Here is a 25045-nt window from a genome sequence, read left to right as displayed (position 1 = left end):
TCCCTGAGCTAAATTTCATTCTTAGTGCTGAAGTGATGCTAAATATTTAATAAGTCCATCAGGCAAAAACTGAGATACACAGCTCTAATAAACTCAAAGGCCACGCAGTCTTTCCTCTTTACTTTCCCCATCTTATTGTGTTCCTCATTAAAAATACAGTGACAAATCCTTGTACATTGCTGGTGGGAATATAAAATGGCGCAGCTGCTACAGAAAACATTTTGGCAGTTCCTCAAAAAGTTAAATATAGAGCTACCATATGGCCTAGTAATTCCACTCCTACATATATTCCCAAAAAAATTGAAAACAGGTCCTCAAACAAATACTTGTATACACATATTCATAGCAGCACTGTGCACAGCTAAAAGACGGAAACAACACGAATGTCCATCCACGAATGAACAGATCAGCGAATTGTGGCATGTACATACAAAGGAACGTTATTCAGCTATAAAGAACAACGCTTTGGTACACGCTACAAGATGCAGGAACCTTGAAAACATTCTGCTAAGCGAAAGAAGCCAGACACAGATGGCGGCATATCGTGTGATTCCATTTATGTGAACTATTCAGAATAGGTACATTCACAGAGACAGAAAGCAGACCGGTGGTTGTCAGGGGCTGGAGGGAAGGGGAACTGGAGGGTGACTGCTTAATGTGCATGGATAGGGTTCCTTTGGGGGTGATAAAAATGTTTGGAATTAGATAGGTGTGGTGGCTGTACAACACTGAGAATGTACTAAATACTACCAAATGGTTCACTGTAAAAAGGTTAGTTTTACGTTATGTGAATTTCATCTCAATAAAATTTTTTGGAAAAGCAATGCAGTGTACACCGTGGTGTAGTGTATACTGTGGTGTAAATGAAGAAAACTAACCTTCCTGATGTTATTTGAATGGGTACTTATAGCTTGAAATAAAAACATCAGTGACTGCAATAGATACAGACTTTAAAAAGTGCAGTACCAGGCCAGCCGAGTAGCTCAGTTGGTTAAGAGCTCGCTCAAGAGTGCAAGCTCTGAGCAACAGCGGTTCGATTCCCATCCTGAGCTGAGCTGCCAACGGGTGGCAGGATGGCTCAGCTAAAAACAAAACAAAAAAAAAGTGCAGTACCTCAATATATACCCTGGAAAACTGTTTAAAGATTCAAAGTGTTTCTGATGCAGTAGAATAGGTATAATGTTCTTTCAAAACCATAGAAGAAAACATGTTTCTAAAATACTATACAATTTTGTATATAACTTTGAATATGCATGCATAAATAAAATCAATATTTTAAAGACATTTATTTGCCTATTTCATCAACATCCATAAAAGTATATATATTTAGCAACCTAAACATATATCCTTCCAAAGAAAAACAGCATAAAGCCTTATATTCAGGTTTTCCTCATAGTCAGGCATATATAGCACATATACATACCTTTTTTAAGTCTAGAAGGCTATATCCCAAAATATTTAGTGATTATATGTCTTAGTGTTGAGTTTGGGTTTATGAATGATGCACGTTTTTTCTTTTGCCTATCTGTATTTTCTAATTTTTCAACAATGAATATGTATTATTTTTATTTAATCATCAAAAACACGGAGACAATAACAATACTTCTTCACGGATGCTGTGAAGATTAAATGAGATAACACAAATAAGGCCCATTACATAGTATTCAGGATATCATTAAGTATACAGCAAATGTTGGGTAGTATGGACATGATTATATTTATGTATTTGTAACTGTTCCTCAGGATACTTGTCTTTCATTATCTATGGCAAAAGCATTCACCTTAATCCAGGCCTGAGTAGCCTGAATCAAGCTGGGATTACTGTAATAATAGTTTCTTAGCTGGTCCAGCAGCCTGCATCCACCTCTTCACAATTTTCTTACCAGGGCCAGGGTTAATTTCATAAAACACCACTCATATCACTCCCATGCTATTGGCCCTCCATTGTTTATACGATCAAGTAACAAACATCCTAAATCTGGCCTAACCCTTTTTCTCCCCATTTACTCATTCCTTCAACAAACATTTACTGAGGGACTTTCCTGTGTCTGGTGCTATGGTACAAACAGAAAGACAAATAAGTTATCAATTTTTCTCTTAAGGAGCTCATAGTCTAGGAAGAGAGGCATGTAAACAAATACAACAAGAATCATGCAATAAAATGTAAATATAAGGCCCAGAGGGCACATGACTGATAATGGAGGAAGGCATGAAGAAATCAGAAAGAAGGGGCCACACAAGAGGCCATATATGAATGGAGTTTGGAGGATGGCCGCAAATGGCTACTTTCAAGATACAAACTTCACTCAATTTACTTCCTATCTCAGGGTGTTCTCCCACTTCAACTCAACTTAAAAGTAAAATCTAGCAAAATCCTACCTCTGTTCACAATGTAATACCCATAATCCCTAAAACTCAGTGCTTTTTAGAACTGTGGGTCAAGACCCATTGATGACTTAAGAGGACTCAACCATTATTAAAAAAGTAATAATAATTAGGGCCGGCCGAGTGGCGCGTTCGTTAAGAGTTGGCTTGGGGGCCGGCCGAGTGGCGCGATGGTTAAGAACTCGCTTGGGATGCCAGAGGGCCCCAGTTCGGATCCCACATATGAGGGCCAGTGACACTGCCCTCCACAGCTAAGATGCTGAACAACAGCTCAACCTGGAGCTGGGCTGCCATGAGTCGCCGGCGACGGCATGGGCTGCAGTCCCTGTGGCAGTGGATTGCCATGGGCTACCGTGTGTGGCCAGCAGCCAGCGTGAGCGGCCAGCAGCCGCAGTGAGCGGCCGTCCAGAAGCCGGCGACTGATCTGCCTCGCCAGAGAGGAGCGCAATGATGGTGCCAACTTGGGCCAGTGAAGCAACATCCTCCACAACTAGATTGAAGAACAAAATGACAGCAACTTGTCTGTTCCCCTTTCCCCAATTCCCCAGCACTGTTCCCATCCCCCCAATTCCCCAATAAAAAAATCTTTAAAAAAAAAAAAAAAAGTTGGCTTGGGATGCCAGCTCTGAGCAGCAGGGCCCTGGTTCAAATCCCACATGAGGGCCAGTGACGCTGCGCCCTCTACAGCTAAGATGGTGAACAACAGCTCGACCTAAAGCTCAGCTGCCGAGAGTCGCCTACAATGGCGTAGGCTGCAGTGGGCTCCCATAAGCTACCATAAGTGGCTGGCAGTCTCTGTGAGCGGCCGGCAGCCAGCGTGACCAGCCAAGAGCCGCCGTGAGCGGCCGTCCAATGGCCAGCAACCAATCTGCCTCACCAGGGAAGAGCGCAATGATATTACCAACATGGGCCAGTAAAGCGACGTCCTCCACAACTAGACTGAAGACCCAAAGGACAACAACTTGTTTGTTCCCTTTCCCCGATTCCCCAATAAAATCTTTAAAAATAATAATAATAATAATAATAATAATAATAATAATAATAATTAGAGTAGTAGTTCTCAAACTTTTTGGTCTTAGAATCCCTTTACACCTTAAACATTAAGATACCAAAAAACTTTTGTTTATGTGGGTTGTAGTACTGATATTTGCCTATTAGAAACTAAAACTGAGTAATTTTTAAAAATATTTGTTAATTCATTTTATGCCAATAATAAATCATTATACTAACAAAAAAAGTAATGAAAATTAACTACGTTTTATAAAATAAAATTTATTGAGAGTAGTTTCATTGTCTTACAATTTTTGCAAGTATCTTTCACATCCAACTTAATAGAAGATGGATAGACTCTCCTATAAGCTTCTGCATTCAATCTGTAATGATACGTTATCTTGGTTGAAATAAATGAAGAAAATGTGGCCTTCCACAGACATGTATTTGAAAAAGATAAGAGTATTTGAATAGGCTTTTCACATATCTATGGATATTCTTCCTTAATACTGTACCAACACTTGAAAAGTGACAATTTCTTAAAAGTTAGCTGCAATGTGGCATCTGAAACTGTATCAATAAATTTTTCATACCATGTTGGATTAAAATCTGTCTGTCTTGCATTTTGAAGAAATTTTTAGCTATCATGACTATATAACATTATACATCATTCATTTATAAAATATCAGTTCACTAAGTTATAAAGATCCTCTAAATTTTCATACATTTCATTACATAATATTTTTAAAAATCATATTCACTCAGTAACCATCAATCTCATCAGAAAAAACTTTAAGTGCTGGAACTGCCAAGTCCATTATCCAGGACACAAGTTTTCCAAAATTCTACTTTTGCTTGAGAGCTCAAATTTTATCATTGGGAACAAATGTTGTCAATGTTTTCCTTGAAATGGCAGGCTCACTTCATTTATTTTAAATAAAATGTCTGCCAAACACCTAATCTGAACAACCAGAGTCTGTCAGCTTATTTTTCAAGTAAAAATGGTATTCCATGAAAAAAAGTGGGTAGCTCAGCTGGAAACTCGAATAATCACAAAAGTGTTTTTCCTTGAGACAACTGTCACACTCAGTTGCAGAAATGCCTTATGTGTATTACCCATTTCGTCACACAGAATATTAAACAGGCGTAACCAGGGTGGAGATTTAATAATGGTAATAATTTTTCCTGTTTGATCAACAACATTCTGGCTTTTTTTTTTCCTTTTTTAACTGCAAGTGTGTGATGGTTCATGAACAGTATAATGACGACGAGTACAATTTGGTGCCACTGCCTGATTCATGCTAGGGTGTCAGCAGTTTTACCCATCACTGCTTTTGCAGCATCGATGCAAATGTCATGCAGTGGAAAAGGCAAAATAACATCTTAGTGTTATTATGAAAATAGTTTTGACCCTGAACGGATGTTGGGCACTTAAGAGGGGTCCATCAACCCATTACACTTTAAGAATCACGGTACCAGACAGACTACAACAGAATTTTTAAAAATTTTAAAAAGAATCAACTACCTCACATTAAATAAGGGTAAAAATTACTTCACAAAACTTATTTTAGTCACATATGTACAGATAAATATTTAACTATGTACTAGGCTGTCATATAAATGGATCTCTTATCATGGGCCATGGTCAAAAAAGCTTGCAAAACACTCTTCTAGCCCATAGCAATTACTCCCTTCTTAAAACTGCTATAGCATTTACTGAGTTGAGCACTTGAGTTTATTCCACTACAGACTAATCTCTAAATGCATTACATACATGCCTATGCCTCCTATTTCCAAAGAGATCACAAGCTCTCAAACTACATCTTATGCATACATCTTTGTATATTCCCCCAATGATACTAGATATATCACAGGTTCTAAAAAAAAAAAAAAAAGTATTGAATTTCCTCATCAGTGTATTATTGGCCCAAGAAGCAATCTGTCTGTGGCATACTAAGCCCACAAGAACATCCTAGTTTTGACAGGTCACGAATAATTCCATGTATAGTGAGACACAGAGGGGAACATACAGTCGTTGGTATCACACTGACCTGAGAGATGTCCTTGACACTTACTAGCTCCATGATCACAGCATGTCACAAATTCTTCACCTTCTAAATGAGGACATGACCTACCTCATAGGGCTGTTCCAAGGATTAAGTGAGATAATACATGCAAAGTGACTTGTACAGTACCAATTCCTTAATGAGGCAGCACTACTAAAGAAGAGTAATGATAATAAGACACCATGCCTTATTCATACAAACCACTTCACCACATACAGAACATACGCAGGTCCAACAACGAACGACAGGATCACAGATTTCGAGGGAACTCCATAGGTCATCTCATTCTAAACCAGCTCCTTTACCTGCACTCTCCTCACCTTGGCCCACACTCACACACAGAGACAGACCTTACAGATAAGAAAACCACATCGCACAAAGCTCTAAGTATCTTTCTCACGGTTCTAGAGCCAGTGAGGGGCAGAACTCAGTGTCAAACCAGCCTCTCATTCATAACGATTCTGCTAAATTCTTCCTTTTTGATTGATAAGGGAAACTCAGGGTCAGACTTACTGAGGCTCAATGACATGTCCAAGGTCTCATAGGCAATAAGTCCCAAAGTGGCATGGAACCCAAGACTTCAATTGCAAATTTGGGGATCTTCCAACTATAACTTAGAAGGCTATCAAAGAACATGAAATTCACTTTGTGCAAACATTGATAATTATTGCATCCAGATCTGACTAGAATAACTGACATGGTTATGTGAATACTTATTATAACTAAGTATGCCAATTGATAACCACCAACAAATTAGTTTTATGTTGTGATATTCAATTCAAACTGATGTTTCACTGAACTTCACAAGCTTTGGCATTAAAAAAAAAAAAGATACCTCTTCATTAGCCTCATTAAAGTACAAAGGAAATATATCCCAAAGGATAATGCTACAATGTTCAAAAAAATCCCTCTGAGATAGGCTAACACGCTGAGTATATCACAGTCTTAATTTAAATTAACACTTTTACCAAAGAGGTCAATTTAGACGAAATAAATTTTATTTTAAGTGGCGTGTATTAGCTATTTCAATTTCGCTTCTGTAAGAGTCTCATCACTCCCACTGCTATTCAACTCGATGTCAAACCAGCTCTGTTGCTCATTAGCAGAGTGACTTAGGGCAAGTCACTCAACCTTTGTGATCTGTACAACACATGTGACTGTGCCTGGACGTTGCAGGGATGTTAGGTAAGATTAGGCACAATGAACAAAAAACACGTAGGAGTGTACCTACCCTACAGAAGAAAGCTATTGTTATAACAATTTCTGTTATATGTTTTGAGTTCACAATTCTGTCTTATCCCTTAGTCCCCTAAGACTTGTATGATTGAGTGAAAATGGACCTTTCTATTTCCTACCCCTGCTGTTGCTTCCAATCCCTACCAGCTACACTGCCAATCCTCAGACCTAAACTGTCTGCCATCGACTTCTGATGTCCCACAGCAAGTCCCTGAATTTGCTTTTATTGTATTAATTCCCTGGTCAGAAAAAAAAATGAATACTCATTACTTATCAATTCAATGATCTTCTGATAATTGCGTGCTAATTCTTGCTTGGAGCAAGTCTAAAAGATTTCATATGAAACCCTCTGAATTTATTTAGGGTTCTTTTTCTTCCAATACCAATTTTTTAAAAATACAAACTTAATTGTTTTAAACATGTGGTCAGCTATTAAACTTGCTAACAGAGCTGCCTCTCTCAGATCTCATCAGACCTTGATTCCTGTACCAGCTCAATATTCAACTCCTATAGTTCGTCCAGCCCTCTTGGATAACAATCTCCATTAAGTAAAAGGCACTTTGTAGAAATGGGCAGCAAAGAAAATTATACATGTACTTCTCTGTAGTACAATTAGAGGTCAAGATGGCTGGGAGAAGGGCAAGAGGCAAGGAACGCACACAGACTGGATGGTAGTGGGTGTCCACTGGCGGCCTTTTCTGAGGAGGCAGAACTATACAGATGATCACTGAAAGGCTGAAGGGGAGAAAGGCGCTAGTATATGTAGGCACTGCAGTATTCTAGGTACTTTATACACATTAGTTCATGGTCTAGGTATTACTTCCATTGTCAGGTAAGGAGCGGAGACTCAGAAAGATGAAATGACTGGACCAAGGCCAAACAGCTAGTACTGTGCCCTTTCCACTCCATGGGACACAGTGACTTAGTCCGGAGAGGCCTTTGTCCCCAGGCCAAGCAACAGGGAAAGTAAGCAAGCGCATGCTCACCTACACACCAGCTTAGCCAGACCTTCCTCTTCCACCAATGGGAATAACCGAGAGGTGATGCATCTTTGACCTGCAGTTAGCACCCAATTACTCCCCTTGCTAGGAGAAAAGCAGTGTTTCTTAAATGTTAACCTGCATACAGGTCACTGTAGGGGATCTTATTAAAAATGCAGATTCGGGTTCAGTGGGTTTGGGGTGGCCCCTGAGATTCTGCATTTCTAACAAGCTCCCAGGAGACAATGCAGCTGCCAGTGCTGGGGCCATACTCAAAATAGACTATACTCAGTAACGGTTCCCAAATGTGGCTGAGCATCAGAACCATCTGGAAATCATTTAAACACTACAGATTCCTGGGCCCCTCCTTCCAAGGCGTTCAGTGGTGTCTGGGATCTCCTACCTCATAATTCTGTAATTCAAAGAAATGTATCATTAAAGACAATAACCAAAGTAAGCATTGACTGAGAACATACCAAATGTCTCGGTGCCTACCAGCCCCCACCACCACACTGCACGGCTGGTACTCACAGCACCATCATTCCTACTTTACACTCGTCCACGCGGAAACTAACGCACCAAGGGACGGTTCCCTGCCCAAGGTTAGTCAGGGAGTCGCAGAACAGGGGTTCCGACTGGAGCCAACCTGGTTCCAAAGAGTCTGTGCTCCCAGACACACGCATAGCCCTGCTGCCCACATTCCCCAATGGTCATGTCACTGATTATAACAGACATGTTTGAACAAATCTATCCAAATGGGTCACCTCAGAAGATGTCTCCCTGGGTAGGTTATGTTCTTATTCCTCAGATGCCGCCATCATTCAAAACCCCGCCATTGCTAAACTAAATACTCTAAGAGCTCTTGCTCTGAAAATGAAAATGCCTTCAGAAGCTAAATCTACAACTTTAAATATCTTAACTGGGATAAAAGCTCATCATTTGCGCATAGATTTGACTTCTGACAATCCTGCACCAGGAAAAGCCAATTCAAAGAAGCCTTAGTGTCTGATCAGGTAAGGTATTTTTTAAAATAAAAAAATCCAGTGTTAGGTACTGAAAATGTTTTCCTCATCACTCATCTCTCAAACCGATTCCAAATGAGAAGTCTATGTTTTGCTGTGTCACCAGAGCCAAAGTGACTATTTTCAAGGGCAGAACTAACTCATTTGGATGCACAGATTCTGTTATATTTGTTTCAAAGGAAATTTAGCCTCACAGTCATTCTAAAAGAACCACGTTTGCCCTTCACAATCAGTACGGACACGCACACTTATGTTCACAACGGCTGTCTTGAAGCACGCAGTCTTCCCTTCTGCCGCAAAAACAACTGCTCTGTTTTTCTTTCAGATCTTTCTCATAAAAAGTGTGTTTGCTGTACACACATCCATTCATAGAAAAATAAACATGATAATCAGGTATTAATGAAGCATTGAACTGCATGCAGCACCATAAAAAGCATCACACAAAGGCAACTGTATATCCAAAATGTATGCACAAATACCCTCACATACAAGGGATAAAGGCACAAGCAAATACTACAGGAATATAACTGTAAAAAGACATTATATTCCACACCTAGATTTGCTCCTTTGTTAAATGAATACGTCCTTTTTCAACAAAGAAAACATTCTGCAAATTCAGAATGCTTTACAGATTTTTAAAAAGCAGGCATTAATGCAGATCAGCACAATTCCACACAACCAACCTCTCTGCTTGAACTGGACTCCCCACACCTTACTGAAGCCACAAATTCCCCTGCACAAACTCCCACTCCACCCCCCCCCACGCACACCCAACTCCCCACCAACCTCACAGGGGTTCCTGGGCTGGTCCATGGAATCTGATGACATCACTCTCTCTTCCTTCCTGGAATTCTAAACCCTGCTGCTCTCCCCTTGCACACAGCTACCATCTCCATGGCAACCTCACCTCCTCCTGCTTCCCTATTGGCTTCACAGAGCAGGATACACAAAAAGGTTTTCCGTTTTCCCCCACCACCCGCCCCAAAAAAATGATGCTTTCAACAGGAACCTGGGCTAAATTTAGCTACTTGGGACTCAGAGTCCTATGACTAATGAAACACAGAGAAATGTCCTCCTGCCTACAGTTCATCCTCCTCTCAAGCCCACCCCAAAGTGGCTGCTTCACCGCCTTCTCTCTGGCCCCCAACCCAAAAACAGTATCTGCTGAGCTGGAATGCCCCCATATAAGACTGGCACACACAAAAATTCTCACACCCACCTTTCCTCCCAACGAGAGAACAAAAATTTAAGTATGCACCGGTCAAAAAACATCTGATGTGCCGAGCATGTCTTCTGCAGCTTCCTTCCATCCCAAGTCATGCCTAAAGGCACAACGGTCTCTAACTTCTTAAAAGACCGATTCTCTAGCAATCTGCTTGGTAATATTTCCTCTACCAGAAGGGAAAAGAGGAGAGAAGTGAGGGAGAAAGACGGCATACTTCAGTGACCAAACACGCTAAGCCTGGAACAACAAATCCTGGGTCCAATTTTCCATCCCAGGGGCTGACCTGCTACGTAAATTGGAGCAAGTTCTCACATCCCTTCATCTAAAAAGCAGCTCCCACACAGGGATGCTGTAAGAATTACTGACAAAATTAATGTAAAGTAGTTTAAGTCCCTGGGCCAAAGGGACTGAATAAATAGAGAGTAAGCTGACATCATTAGCAGTGAAATTCCTGTGGATATTAACAGAAATTAATAATCCGCAGAGGGAGAACATGAACTTGCAGAAAAGTATCCTTGATTAAGCACAGATATACCATAAGATATGCATAATGTCTTGAACCATAGACAATTCCTTAAAAGGTGCATACTTCTAGAATAATCCAGCCTCATACACCAGCCAATTTTTGACTACTTACCAATTTTGGAGCTGGCCCTGTTTTTTCTTTGCTTAGTCCTGACTCAAATTTTGAAATTGCTACTCACTCTCCCTAAATGATGACTGAATATGGACCAGGGCTTCGTTTCCCAGTTCAGCTGCCCACCTCCCATTCTAGGGGAGGAATTTTTTTCTCAGAGCCATATGTGATAGCTGAACACTGAATCAACCAAGCAGCTATGTCCTATATGACTTTAAAGGACAAAGCATCAATTGTAACCAAGTAGGAAAGGCTCCAAGGAGGTCAGAGCCTTGTAGTATGAAAGGGAGTGGATTAAAATAAGAAACACCCGGGAAAACTGTATTTTCCATTTGCAGGGCAAAGACTCAGCTCCAGGGCACCAGCTCTCCAGTGAAAAAAATAGACATGAACAGAAAATGACTTAGTGTAATAAGAAATAGTCACTTACCGCAAACAGAATTTAAACAATTTGGAACATTTAGCAAAGTCAAAATGTCCCACTAGCTAACACACAGGCATCCAAAATAAGCTTCACAACTGCTATGAGAAAACACACCCAAAGATGCAGTTTGCTAGTAAACAGCTGAAAGTCACATTCTGGAGGGATGGAGGGGAGCAAGGGACTCAGTCTGATTAGCCCATCTCTGAGCTACGTGCTTTCTTATCTTACCCCTTGTGGACTCCTAACAAGCCATTCCTCGTGTGAAACCTTTCCTGTGTACCATCGCTGGTCAGAAAGTTCCACAGGCTAACCATGATAAGCACTCTTCCAAAAGACCTTCTAAACGCTTAAAAACAAACAGATCAGTCACCTTATTCTACGGGGGGAAGGCTGAAGCATAGCTTCCAAGAGCAGGTCAATTACTGAGCTTGACTTAGGTTAGTTATTATATCCTTATGAAATCTATCAACAATGGCCTGGACTGAGTGAGCTGCTGCAAATAAAGCCCTAGTTATCTACTCCTGTCGCTCACGTGAGCATTCAGGGCACTTGTGCACCAGAGTTTTCTTATACGGCTTCTCACTACTTCTCAAAAATAAAACCAAAAAACAGCAAGTTGTTTTTATTCTTACTTCACTTTGCAAACGGAGAAACAAGAGTTCTAGAGATGTCAACGTGATCAAGGTTATATAACTCATTTAATATTTTTAAAAGCCAAGATTCAACCCAGATCTGTTTGGACTCCAAAGTCTATGCATTTTCTACTTGGCCTCCAATTTACAGACTGTTGGGGTTGGAAGGAAATATTTAGAAATCATGTTGTATCTGTGTTTTCTTATGTCATCAATAAAACATAGGTTGCTCGACATCAAGGTCAAAGTCATATTTTTTAAGTATCACTTATTTTTTAAGTATTGAACCCTAAGCAGGCACTCAATACTTACTGATTTATTATTCTAATCCAATTATCTTAAACTTCTGGACAAACGGCAATGATTCTACTCAGATCTTTTTAAATTAAAACTGGCTTGAGAAATTAAATGCTGAAGTGAAATGACAAAATTTCAGATAACATATTCTGGAATTTAATTTTATAGTATTTGATATGCACAAAATTATCATTGTCAGAATGCCTACACTGGCCCAGTCATAATGTCCTAATACCTACACAGTCTCATCTGCTGGTTTTAATCCATAAACCCTAGTGCAGTCAGCATCTATACATTAGATTTACAATTTCTAAATTTCTGCAATTAGAACCAGTGCATTTCAAAGTACTTCTCCAGGGATTCCACTAAAATTAAATCAGCTGATTAGAGGACAACACTAAAGCGGCCAAGGTCAAGCGTCTGATACCAATATGAACCAGCTAGCATCACTCTCTCCTACTTCCAACAATAGGTACCGTTGTAAATGCACATCCCTGGTTTTACTGAGAAGTTAATGCAAAATATCACTTCTTTTGAAAAAAATTTAGAACATGTATCTACTGATGTCAAATATTATAACTGGCTTTTATCCTTTAGAAAATAGCTATTGTCTTTCAGAAAATATGGCTATCATTCATCCTTTCTTTCAATATTTATTGATTACCACATGCCAGTTGATAGTCTCAAAAGGCTAGCTGGCACTGGAGGACAAACACAGCTACAATGTGACATGTGCTATAGCAGAGATGTATCAAGGCACAGTGAGCATACAGTAGAGCAGGGATCGACAAACTTTTGAGACAAAGAGCCGCCAGGGGTCAGCAAACTGCAGCTCACGAGCCGCAGGCTCTGAAGTAAAATTGAAAATGAAAATAAAGCTATCATAGTTTCATTTATAAAATCTTTAAAGGATATTATTCACATAATGGTGATTATGTAAAAATATATTTATGGGGCCGGCCGAGTGGCGCGATGGTTAAGAACTCGCTTGGGATGCCAGAGGGCCCCGGTCCGGATCCCACATATGAGGGTCAGTGACACTGCCCTCCACAGCTAAGATGCTGAACAACAGCTCAACCTGGAGCTGGGCTGCCATGAGTCGCCGGCGACGGCGTGGGCTGCAGTCCCTGTGGCAGTGGATTGCCATGGGCTACCGTGTGTGGCCAGCAGCCAGCGTGAGCGGCCGTCCAGAAGCCGGCGACTGATCTGCCTCGCCAGAGAAGAGCGCAATGATGGTGCCAACTTGGGCCAGTGAAGCAACATCCTCCACAACTAGATTGAAGAACAAAACGACAGCAACTTGTCTGTTCCCCTTTCCCCAATTCCCCAGCACTGTTCCCATCCCCCCAATTCCCCAATAAAAATCTTTAAAATATATATATATATATATATATGGCTCTTGAATAATTTTTAAATTGTTGTGAGGGACAGGATTGGCTCTTCCAGGGGTCGGCAAACTTTTGAGACAGAATGTACCCAAAGAGCCACATGTGGCTCGCGAGCCGCAGTTTGCTGACCCCTGCATTAGAGGGAATGGCTGTCTAGAACAGCGGTTCTCAACCTTCCTAATGCAGTTCCCCTTAATACAGTTCCTCATGTTGTGGTGACTCCCAACCATAAAATTATTTTCGTTGCTACTCTATAACTGTAATTTTGCTACTGTTATGAATCGTAATGTAAATATCTTTTTGTTTTCCGATGGTCTTAGGCGGCCCCTGTGAAAGAGTCGTTCGACCCCCAAAGGGGTCACAACCCACAGGTTGAGAACTGCTGCTCTAGAAGGTACGGAGAATGAGCTCCAGTTCACATAGATAAATGAGGCAGGTAAGGGCCTTCCACAGAGAGAAAATGAAAATTACCAAATTATGGTCATCAGACAACATGGCAAACTTAAGAGAATGTTCAAATATTTTACTAAGGTTAGGGTGGAGGCTTGAGAGATATGACCAGCTGAGAGAAGACAAGATCTTCTAGGTTTTCTACCTTATCCAGGTTAGATTTTCCTAAAGCGCCTTACTGTCAGTTAGGTTTCTATAGAGTAAGGGGGGGAAATCTTAACACCATGTGGAGATTTCTCCTCTCTACAGTGTCCATTAAAAGAATAAAGATCAATCAAATGCTTCTGCACAGTACAAGAAACCACTAACAATATGAAAATGCAACCTACGGATTGGGAGAAAATATCTGCAAATCATATTGGGTTGTCGGGAAAGTCATGACATATTTTTCTGTTTTTCAATGCAAAAATGCATCATGACTTTCCCGATGACCCAATATTTCTGATAATGGGTCAATATCCAAAATATATAAATAACTCATACTACTCAATAGCAAAAACAGTCTGATTATAAAATGGGCAGAGGATCAGAATAAACATTTTTCCAAAGAAGAAACAGAGATGGCCAACAGGTACATGAAAGGAGCTCAACGTCACTAATCCTCAATGTTATGCAGTTTAAAACCACAGTGAGATACCACCTCACACTTGTCAGAAAGGCTATTATCAAAAAAACAAGAAAAACCTGAACTGTTGCTAGATGGGAGGGGGTGAGGATGGGGCAGAAAGTGAAGGGATTAGAAAGCACAAATTGGTAGTCACAAAACAGTCATGGGGATATGAAACACAGTATGGGGAATATAATCAACAATGTTGCAAAGACCATGTAAGGTGCCAGATGAGCATTGGACTTATCAGGGGGATCACTTCATAGACTGTGTAGATGCTTGACCACTGCGTTGTACACTTGAGGCTGAAATAGAATAATATTGAATGTCAATTATAAATGTGTGTGTGTGTGTGTGTGTGTGTGTGTGTGTGTGTTGGGCTGTCAGAAAAGTCATGGCGCATTCTTGCAACAAAAAACATAGAAAAAATACGTCATGACTTTCCCGGCTATATATATATATGTCTTCAGGAAAGTCGTGACACATCTTTGAATTGAAAAACATAGAAAAATACATCATGACTTTCCCGATGACCCCATATATATATATATATATATATATATATATATATATTTTTTTATATTCATACACACCAAGATGTAAAGTATAGCATAAGAAGTATAGTCAATGGTACTGTTAACAACTATATACAATGTCAAAGGGGTAGTAGATTGGNTAACAACTATATACAATGTCAAAGGGGTAGTAGATTGGGGGGGGGTTAGAACTTTGTGAGGGGTGTAAATGTCTATTACGTTGCTTTGTACACCTGAAACTAATAAAAAAAAAAAAAGACATGAAAAAACAAGTGTTGGTGAGAATATGGAGAAAAGGGAACCCTAGTATCCTATAGGTGGGACTGCAGTCGCTATGGAAAACAGTATGGAAGTTCCTCAAAAAACTAAAAATAGAACTACCATATGATCCAGTAATCCCACTCCTGGGTAGTTACTCCTGAAGAAATAAAAACACTAATTTGAAAAGGTACCCCCATGTTCATTACAGCAATAGCCAAGATGTGGAAACCTAAGTATCCATCGATGGATGAATGGATAAAGAAAATGTGATTGATATATATATATATATATATGAATATGAATATTATTCAGCCATAAAAAGGGAATCCTGCCATTTGCAACAATATGGATGGATCCTGAGGGCATTAAGCTAAGTGAAGTAAGTCAAACAGAGAAAAACAAAAAGATATATATTGTAAGATCTCACATGTGGAATCTTTTTTTTTTTAAAAAATGAACTCACAGATACAGAGAACAGACTGGTGGGTGCCAGAGGTGTAGGGTGGGTAAAGAGGGTCAAAGGTAAAACTTCCAGTTACAAAATAAGAGATGAGTGTGTAATGTATACCCTGGTGACTATAGTTAATAATACTATATTGTAAATTTGAAAGTTGCTAAGAAAGTAGATCTTAAAAGTTCTCATCACAAGAAAAAGATCTGTAACTATATGAGGTGGTGGATGTTAACTAGACATATTATGGTGATCATTTCACAATACAGACATATATCGAATCATTACACTGCACCCCTGAAACTAACAATGTTATATGTCAATTAGATCTCAATTTAAAAAAAAGAATAAAGGTCAAAATGAGGTGCACTCTTTTGAAAATGAAGCTGTTAGTGGCTGAGAACCCTTATTAAGAGTTCTTCTGTCTGCAGAGCAAAATCCAAATTTGCCGCCCTGCGAAGCAGAGTGAAAATTTCCTTATTCTACTCAGAGAACTGGTTCAAAAAGTGATCAGTGGAGTGTTTATTCAATCAATTTTCCTTTCCTAGGCTGTGTGAAACTCTGAGTGTTGACTATCTGAAAAGCAGATTTAGATTAATGAAAGAAGCATCTTCATGCCCACACAACAACCCTAACATATAAATACATAAAGTGTGTACATACCCACATGCTACCAGCTTTGACAGGCAAAGGATTAGCACATGTATGAGAGGAAGCCTATGCATCATCTGACGCAAGCATAGGATAAAAGTAGAATCAAATTTTTAAGTAAACTTTTTAATGACGTGACTATACGCGTATATACAGAAACGGGTAAAAATAATACGTATACTAAATAAATTTCCACAAAGTGACATACCCATGTAAGCAGCCTCTGGGTAAAAAAATAAAGAACACTGCAGGCCCTCCTGAAGCCCCTCTCATGCCTCTGCAAAGTCACTCCTCTACCAGGCTGCAGCGATGACTTTAATACCATAGACTCATCCTGCCTGTTTTGAAATTTATATAAACGGAATTGCACACTATGTACTCTTTTGTGCTTGCTTTGCTTACTCCACATTGTATTTGTAAAATGATCCAATAGCTTATTCATCGTCATTACTGTAAAGTATTCCATTTATAAATATCAATTTATTGAAAAACATTTCAGTAATGTTGAAAGGCATTTTGTATTATTTCCAGATTGGGGCTATTACAAAAAACACTGCTACATATATTTTTGTACATATCTTATGGTGCACATCCGAGTTTGAGCACATTTCTGTTGGTTATAACCAGGAATGGAAATGCCGGTTGTAGGGTACACTGATGTTCACTCATCTGTGAGAGATACTGCCAACTGCCAGTTTTCCAAAGTTGTACCACTTTACTTTCCCACCGCAGTGTGTAGGGCTCCTCATGATGAACAACCTTGCTAAGACGTGGTAATGTCTGCCTGTTTCACTTTAGTTATCCTGGAGTGAGTGTAGCAGTATTTCACTGTGGTTGTTTGCTGTGCCCTGATGATTAATGATGTGAATCGCTTTTTGGGCATTTGGATATCATCGTTTGTGAAGTTCCTTTTTAAATCGTTTGCCCATTTTTTTACTAGGTTGTTCCAAGATTGATTTATAGGACTTCTTCTACATATTGATTTGTAAGAGTTTTTATATATTCTGGACACCAAACAGATACCTATACTGCAAATATCTTCTCCTACTCTATGGTTTGCCTTTTAACTTTCTTAGTGGTTGTCTTTTAATGAACAGATATTCCTAATTTTAATGTAGTCAATCAATCATTTTTTCCTTTACACTTAGTATTTATGTTCTGGTTCAAGTAAAGACTATCATGAAGATATTCTCATATGTTTTCTTTTGGAAACTTTAATAAAGTAGCATTTCAAATGCCTTATTTTTACATTTCCTAGGCACACTGTTATGTATATACAAAATGCACAGGTGAAGTTTTCTTCCACCAAATAGATCAACCAACTCAAATAATCTGTGAATTGAGCAAAATCACACTAATTTACATTAATTAAGTGCCTATTATGTGCCCGAGACTGAGTTAGGTGCTACAACAGATAAAGGGGATAGGTAAGAGGTGATCCCTGACCCGAGTGAATATTAACCTTACCTGATAGCATGACACTCAAGTATTAGTTGTGTCTAATGTTTAAGTAAAACTCACTGAGGATTTTGACATCAGAGCTTAAAAATCATAAATAATCTTCCACCATCCTCAGCTCTCCAAATTTCTGTTTCAATAAGGGACAGCAGGACAAAGGCATTACTTTCTCTCTGCAACTGCTTCTTCTATATACACATCTAAAAATCATTTACCAATTTTCATAAGAGTACAGTAAAGATCTTAATAAGGTAAAAGCTACCTACTCGGTATTATTACCCAACTACCTAAAAGAAATAGCTGAATCTAGAAATTATGCAATTTTTCCCAGAATAAAAAAGATCTCATTCTAGCTAGAGAAGAGTGGGGCAGAAAGAAGAAAATACATGTATGTATTATACTTTGACACACCCGCACAACCTACATTTTCTTCCTAAATGTTTTATAATTTTCTTGCCCATCACTACTTATCCTTTTCTTCCTGGTCTTGAGGAGAAAGGTTATGGATGGAAGGATGGATGGAAGGCAGGAAGGCAGGAAGGCAGGAAGGCAGGAAGGAAGGAAGGAAGGAAGGAAGGAAGGAAGGAAGGAAGGAAGGAAGAAAAAAGAAGAACAGCCAAGCTTAAGAAAGGGTCTCAGTGAGTTAGAGATCAAATATATACGTGTACATGACCCCTATTTTATAAAAGATAATTAGGGAAGGTCAAGTCTGGGATGAGAAGTTGAAAGGGGTTAAAGAATTGTCATTAAACCAATTTAGATGAGCAGAGAGTTTTTAAACCAGAGTCACTGGGTTTTATTTTGTAACAAGCCTCAAAATAGAATTGTGCTGCTCTTCCAAACAGGCAGAACAGGAGGGAAAAGAACACGTCTGCTAATTTTAGAGGTCAAGGTGGACCAGATGCTTTACAGCCTGGGCTTCTAGGCCTTAAGCACATTTTCTGAAATAAAGCAAGAATCCATTAACAGAGCTTAAGGGATGACCCTCAAGCTTGAGTAGTTTATAACCTTGTTTACAAGAAGAAAAGAAACCTACAGAATTAAAACTCTTTAATCCGGAAAATTTTCCAAGTTAGTGCTCTGACCCAAAATAATACACAAAGGCATGACCAGCTAAGAATGAAGCTCTTCAACAGGAACCATAATTTCCCACGGTATTCATTTATGCAACAAACTTTTATGGCATGTACACCTACTATGCTCTAGCAGTCTAGAGGTCATGTAAATACAGTGAGAAACACAGACAGTCCCTGCCCTGATGAAGTTTAGTCAAACATCACAATAAACATTAAAGAAAATGGGGATAAATGTACTTTAGGATTAAAAAAGGCCTCCTTAGGGGACGGCCGAGTGGCACGTTGGTTAAGAGCCGGCTTGGGATGCCAGAGGGCCCCGGTTTGGATCCCACATATGAGGGCCAGTGACACTGCCCTCTACAGCTAAGATGCTGAACAACAGCTCAACCTGGAGCTGGGCTGCCCTGAGTAGCTGGCGACGGCGTAGGCTGCAGCCCCTGCTGCAGTAGGTTGCCATGGGCTACCGTGTGTAGCCAGCAGCCAGCGTGAGCGGCCAGCAGTCGCCGTGAGTGGCCGTCCAGAAGCCGGCGACTGATCTGCCTCGCCCGGAAAAAGGGCAATGATGGTGCCAGCTTGGGCCAGTGAAGCAACTTCCTCCATAACTAGACTGAAGAACAAAAGGACAACAACTTGTCTGTTCCCCTTCCCCCAATTCCCCAGCACTGTTCCCATCCCCTAATTCCCCAATATAAAAAAGTCTTTTAAAAAAAAAAGGTCTCCTTAGGAAGATGACATCTAAACTAATGGGAACACAATGAAAGGAATCTTCGGAGTGACCACAATTAAAGATGTCTGGCTGATTCACCCCTATCAATTCTGACTCATTTCTTCCAAGGTGGACTATTGTCTCCACCGTGGCCTATCCCTATCTTCTCAGTGTGGTCTCTGCTCAAGCAAATCCAGATTTCATGGGATGGCCTGCCTGAAACGAAACTACAACTGGGTGCTCCAACGGCACAGTACTAAGCATCTGGCAAGCACTCAGTGTCTGACAGCACTCAGTACCTGACAGCATTCAGCATCTGACAAGCACTCAGTACCTGACAGCACTCAGCATCTGACAAGCACTCAGTACCTGACAGCACTCAGTGTTTGACAAGTAAGCATCCCAAAGACAGCAGAGCTGGCTGCCAAGGTGACGCAAGCTCTCAAGAGCCGCGCACATAGTCCCTCCCCACAGTTTTAGAAGATGAGGAAAGGTGTTTGTCTGCTTTCAAGCAGGGCCTCTGCCTTCCTGCCATTTCCAAAGAAGTTTCTGTGCAGCTGCACGTCAATCTACAATTATCCCAATAAAAAGTGCAATTAAAAAAACTAAACAGCAGCTTTTAGAGCCTCAAAGCCTCCCTATAAACAGTAACTAAATGGTTCACCTCCTTCCTCTCTATCAGCTCCTTATATGTCAGAGGCATAAAGTTAGCACGTCTAAAAAGGGAAGACGATGACGATAATAAGAAGTTTAAAATGATCGTTAAACAAATTTTTAATCACTACATTCCCCTTAGGAAAGAATTTCCTCCTGAGAAGAATTTAGGACTTACACACACACAACTCAGGGTGCGGAAGAATCTCTACCACCTTTGGGTCCAGAACATGATGGGTGGAGCTTGTCTCTCTGACACTTACCAGCTGTGTGACACTGGGCAAGTGAAGTTTCCTCGTTGGCAAATGGAAGGCCACCTCATATTAAGTGAGATAATATGATTCTTGGCAAATTACAGCCACTCAACAAACAAGCAAGCAAACAAACCCCTTAGGTGCCTTCTGGTCTTCACACCTAATGGAGGATTTTAAAACATAAAGGTGAGAAAGAAGATCCTACTGGTAAATTGAGGACATTATCACAAGCAGCTGATGGCTAAACAGATCAGGTAATCCTGCATTAGCTTCAATGCTACTGTGTTTCCCCGAAAATAAAACCTAACTGGAAAATAAGCCCTAGCGTGATTTTCAGGGTGCTTGTAATATAAGCCCTACCTCAAACAAGCCCCAGTTAGGATCGTCAGCCAGACATGACCATATTTGAATAAATGTAGATTTTTGTACATGAATAAATGAATAAAATGTGTCTTTTGGAGCAAAAATTAATATAAGACCCGGTCTTATTTTCAGGGAAACACGGTATTATTGCTAACACTCACTCAGAAGAAGGGTGGTCATGTGACCTGTCTTAAGCAATCCCAGTTTCAAATACTCGATCCATTATTCCCACTAACATCAGAATATTCTAGAAATTCAAATATTTCCATTTCCAAACTATATCTCCCAGACAACCTTGTTACCTAGAAACAGCACAAAAGTTTTTCATCAGACAACATATTCCACATGGGGCTCAAGAAAAAATGTGACTATCATACTTAGAAGAGAATAAAAGGGACACTAAAAGTAGACAGGCCAGGACAGTACACCAACGTTGCTGAGAACTTCATGACTATATAGTATATTTTTACATAGTCTATCCTAAAAATTCACATTTATGCAACAACATGAATACCCAAATGGAGCAGAATGAAACTGCACAGACCTGGATGAACCCCTGGGACCGCAGAGTTTCTGCAATCGTCAGCTAGCTTGAGGAGCCTGCGATTTGAATACCAAGCATACCCTCAGTCTAACAGGCATCTGAACCAAAACAGAAAATTAAGTTTATACATAAAACACATTCTGGTGGAGTCTGGAAGGCCCTTAAGAATGAGTCAAGGTCCCTGCAGCTGAGCGTCACCACCAAATCTTCTTGTAACCTCTGCAGAGCGCCCGAGATATTGTGCAGTCGCTGAGAAGCCAGCCAAATTCAAGTCTACAGCACAGCAAAGCAGGTATGCTCCCCTGGAAACAGCGCTACATGGGACCTGAGTGCAAAACCCCTTTCTCCCTCTACTGAGTACAAAGTCACAGTCAAACTCGCCCTTTGCCACACAGCCAGGAAGGGCCAGAGAGCCTCTGTTTATAACGTAAACATCCCTGTGCAATATTCTAAACCCTTTGGAAAGGGTGCCTGGATTGAAAAAATAAAAAAGTAAAGAGTGGCTAGCTCGGTTTTCCAAGTTGGCTTCCCATTCTCATGTTCCCAATACCCACTTCCAGCAAACAGCTGCCAGGGCCAGAAAAAGGCCTTTCTGCATCTGCCTTTAATTTGGCCATTCCTCCCTCCCCTTCCCTCCTCCTCCTCCTCCTCTTCCCCGCTCCCACCCCCACAAGGAATAGGGCAATACAGATATTCGTATTCATATAATTTTTTTACTGTTCCCTGAAAGCAAACGGAGAAGAGGCTAGAGCGGAAAGGAGGCTGAAATGGGGAGGTGACCAGGGCAGGGACAGAAGGAGGCACCTAGAGAGCCGGAGGTGTTGCTCTGTGCTCCAGCAGTCAGGGCTGTTTCTGATTAGGTGAGTACAATTGCAGGGCTGCACAGGAAGTGCTCAGGGGGCCCCCTCGGTCAGCCCCATCCCAAACACTGGAAACCTTTGTACTGCAGCAGGCCCATCTGGAATCTGTTAGGATCAGGCTCCTCGCAGGCCTTTCCTTTAAGGGGGGGAAAAGCACGAGGCTGTGCTTTCCCGCCTGCAACCTTCCCATCCCTTCCCCCCAAATCATTCTTCAGAGCACATTATTCCATCTCACATTCTGGGGTCACCACAAACAAAAGAGCCACATAACAATATGAAGCATTCAGAGAGCTGGCTAGCATCCTCCCCAGGCCCGGGGACCCCAAGAAAATTACAGCATTCGTGCAACTAAAATCTCGTTTTACACAATTTTGGGATATTTTCAATGTTATTTTTAGAAATTTGAAGAAGCCTGCTTTGTTCTTTAAGTGTTTCAATGAAGCATGTCCTTTATGAAACTTTTCTCATTTTGTCCTGTCTTCTAAATCACACAAAAAGCAGAAAAAGGGAGCCATTTTGGGGTGGTTCTCCTAGCATTCAAAAGAAAAACTCTTTTTCCAACTCACATTCCTCAGTTAAACTGCCAATATTCATTTCTGCAGGAAATCAGTTTTTACTGATGCTTTCTATAAAAAAAAAAATTTAAAAAAAGGACTTCTCTGTAGTGCGGCAAATGCCTAGAACTAAGACTCAGAAACCTAGAAAACAGCCCTGATGGCCGCTCATTAGCCATGTGGCTAGGAAAAAAACTCCTTCATCTCCCTGGGTCTGTTTTTTCAAGAGCAAAACGTGGCAGGGAGGCAGATTCTCTGACTATTTCCAGGACCATCACCCCCTCAACTTCCACACACCTAGCAAAACATGAGTACATACACAACCAGCCTGCGGCTTACCTAGGAATAACGACTTTAAGGCAAATTTCTTACTGTCCTCAAAGATCGTGCAGGAAGGAGTTAGGAACATGGAGGGGAGAATGGGCAGAGCCTGTCAGCTAATGCGACTCTTCTCTAAGCCCCCTTCTCTGTCTTCACATTGCTTACTGATATCATAACCAAGGCGGGGGTAAAATCTTTAAGGACAAGTACTGGGCTAGTCATCTGCCCCCAGCAAACTGATCAGGGAAGCACAGCACGAAGACCTGCAGAATTAAATGCACAAATAAACGACTGAAATATAATTCTGGCCTTTGTGCTTACTGTAGAAGCTTCTTATCTATTTAATTGAGCTCAACAAATATTTATTGAATCTACGAAGAAGGCCAAGATTCTCTGAGGAATACAAAAAAGAATGAGAAATTGCCCCATCTTCAGGAAGTTTATAATCTACAGGACAGACACAGAGATGTTCAAATGTAATTTTAATTCAAGACTTGATATCAATAAGGCAATTATAAAGCATTGTGAGAGTCCCCTGACTGCTGCTTCCTCCAAGAACATTCCTTGAGGATGTGAGAGCTTTTTAGAGCTCTTGCTCTTATCTTCTTCCTTCTGTTAAACTGTTAGGGTTCTAATAAGTCTGAAAATTATGTTTCACCATGAATTTAAAGGCTGGCATTATAAACTCTTGAAACTAATCACAGGGTTCAATAAATGTTGAATAAGCCATTTATATCTCGAGAGAGAGAGAAAGAGAGAAAGAGAGAGAGAGACCCACATAAACCACCCCCTGACCCACAGTTGTCACGAGTGTATGAGCACTGAAAACTGTCTCAACAGTTCCGCTGATAGCAATCGGAAACCAATTCTTGACCCTAGGCTGGGATCCAGAGATTAAGAACCAGTGGAGCAAGTGAAAGGTTGTGATTAGCGCTGGATTAGAACTGTTCTAAGCGTGCAGCCTTGCCCTCAGCCCCAACCAGAACGGCAGGAACTGCTATAGATCACGAGTAAGGTTTAGGGCAAAAGGTGCCTACCGCATAACACCAGTCTTTATATCTCAGGTGTGTGCCTGATATTTCCCACGTAAGTAAAACGGTCAGACAAGGGTCTAGTTCTTAGAGGGCCCGTTTTGCCTTGTCACACCTGGAAGTAGAAAAAAAAGTGATCCCATAAAACTGAGACCTCTTTCCTTCTTCTATCCTAGGTCACCTGAAGGCTGAGTGGGCTCCTTTTCCTGGGTCACTGGAGAGGGTATCTCATTCTGGGTAAGCTCCCTAAAAAGAGCTTCCCTTCAATGAGGACTTAAACTTCTCCCTCCCTAAACTGGCAAGACTTCAAACACACTGAGAGAAAAGTGAATCTATGACATGGGGTTCTAGAAACGGCAGGGGTGCATTTCCTGGGGGACCGTGGAAAGCTGAACTATAGGAGACGGAAAGCTGAACTATAGGAGACGCACAGCGAGGGACCGGGCCCACTCCCTAAACACGAACACATTTCAGACTGTGTACGTTGAACTTGGCAGCTCGGCTGGCTCCCAAAAGAGCTCTGAACAAAACTGGACTGGTCAGGAGTCTTCGTGGCAAACAACAGCAGAGGGGGCCAATCCAAACTCTCGGCCCTGCCAAAAAATTGCAGCCTTTTCCTTAAAGGGAAAACACTCCAAGGTGAATGTTCATGTGTGTGTAGTTGTAAGGAGAGAAAGGAGTTTTTAGACTTTCTGAATTCCGACCTTCCGTTAACTTTATTTCCATAAATTCCTTTTCCTGTATTTGTTCTCTGTAAGGACACCAGCATTATGGCAGAACATAGCACAAAGCAGTTTAGGACTCTAGAAAGCCCACCACAATCCAAACACCACATTTAACCAAAGGAGGCGGGGAGAACAGGGTTCACCCTGACTCCTCCCACCTAAGGGCAGTCTGGAGGCTCCCAAGGTCCCCGCCTTTCCCTACTGCTCCCCTCCCCCACCACCATCACCCCTGCCTTTCGGCACTCAGTCAGCTGAACACGG

The 25045-nt window shown here is 40.9% G+C and overlaps 1 protein-coding gene across 24 annotated transcripts in view; it reads right to left on the bottom strand.

Annotated features, from left to right (window-relative positions):
- Positions 1–25045, bottom strand: part of RBFOX2 (RNA binding fox-1 homolog 2) — a 253002-nt gene that overhangs the window by 205058 nt on the left and 22899 nt on the right. For 5 of the 24 annotated variants that reach the window (XM_019625538.1, XM_019625545.1, XM_019625542.1 and 2 more), the window contains exon 1: positions 9466–9559. The exons of 1 other annotated variant lie outside the window; for it this stretch is intronic. In XM_019625538.1, the coding sequence (XP_019481083.1) occupies positions 9466–9507 (42 nt within the window). In that variant the 5' untranslated portion in view covers positions 9508–9559. Of the gene's footprint in view, positions 1–5426; positions 5475–9465; positions 9566–25045 lie in introns of those variants that run through there. 18 more of the 24 variants (XM_019625529.1, XM_019625523.1, XM_019625530.1 and 15 more) reach the window with 7 other exon arrangements.

The sequence above is a fragment of the Hipposideros armiger genome, unplaced genomic scaffold (assembly GCF_001890085.2).
Source record: "Hipposideros armiger isolate ML-2016 unplaced genomic scaffold, ASM189008v1 scaffold_633, whole genome shotgun sequence".
NCBI classification, from domain to species: Eukaryota; Metazoa; Chordata; class Mammalia; order Chiroptera; family Hipposideridae; genus Hipposideros; species Hipposideros armiger.
Note: the sequence above shows the minus strand (reverse complement) of the source record. Positions and strands in the feature narration are given on the sequence as shown.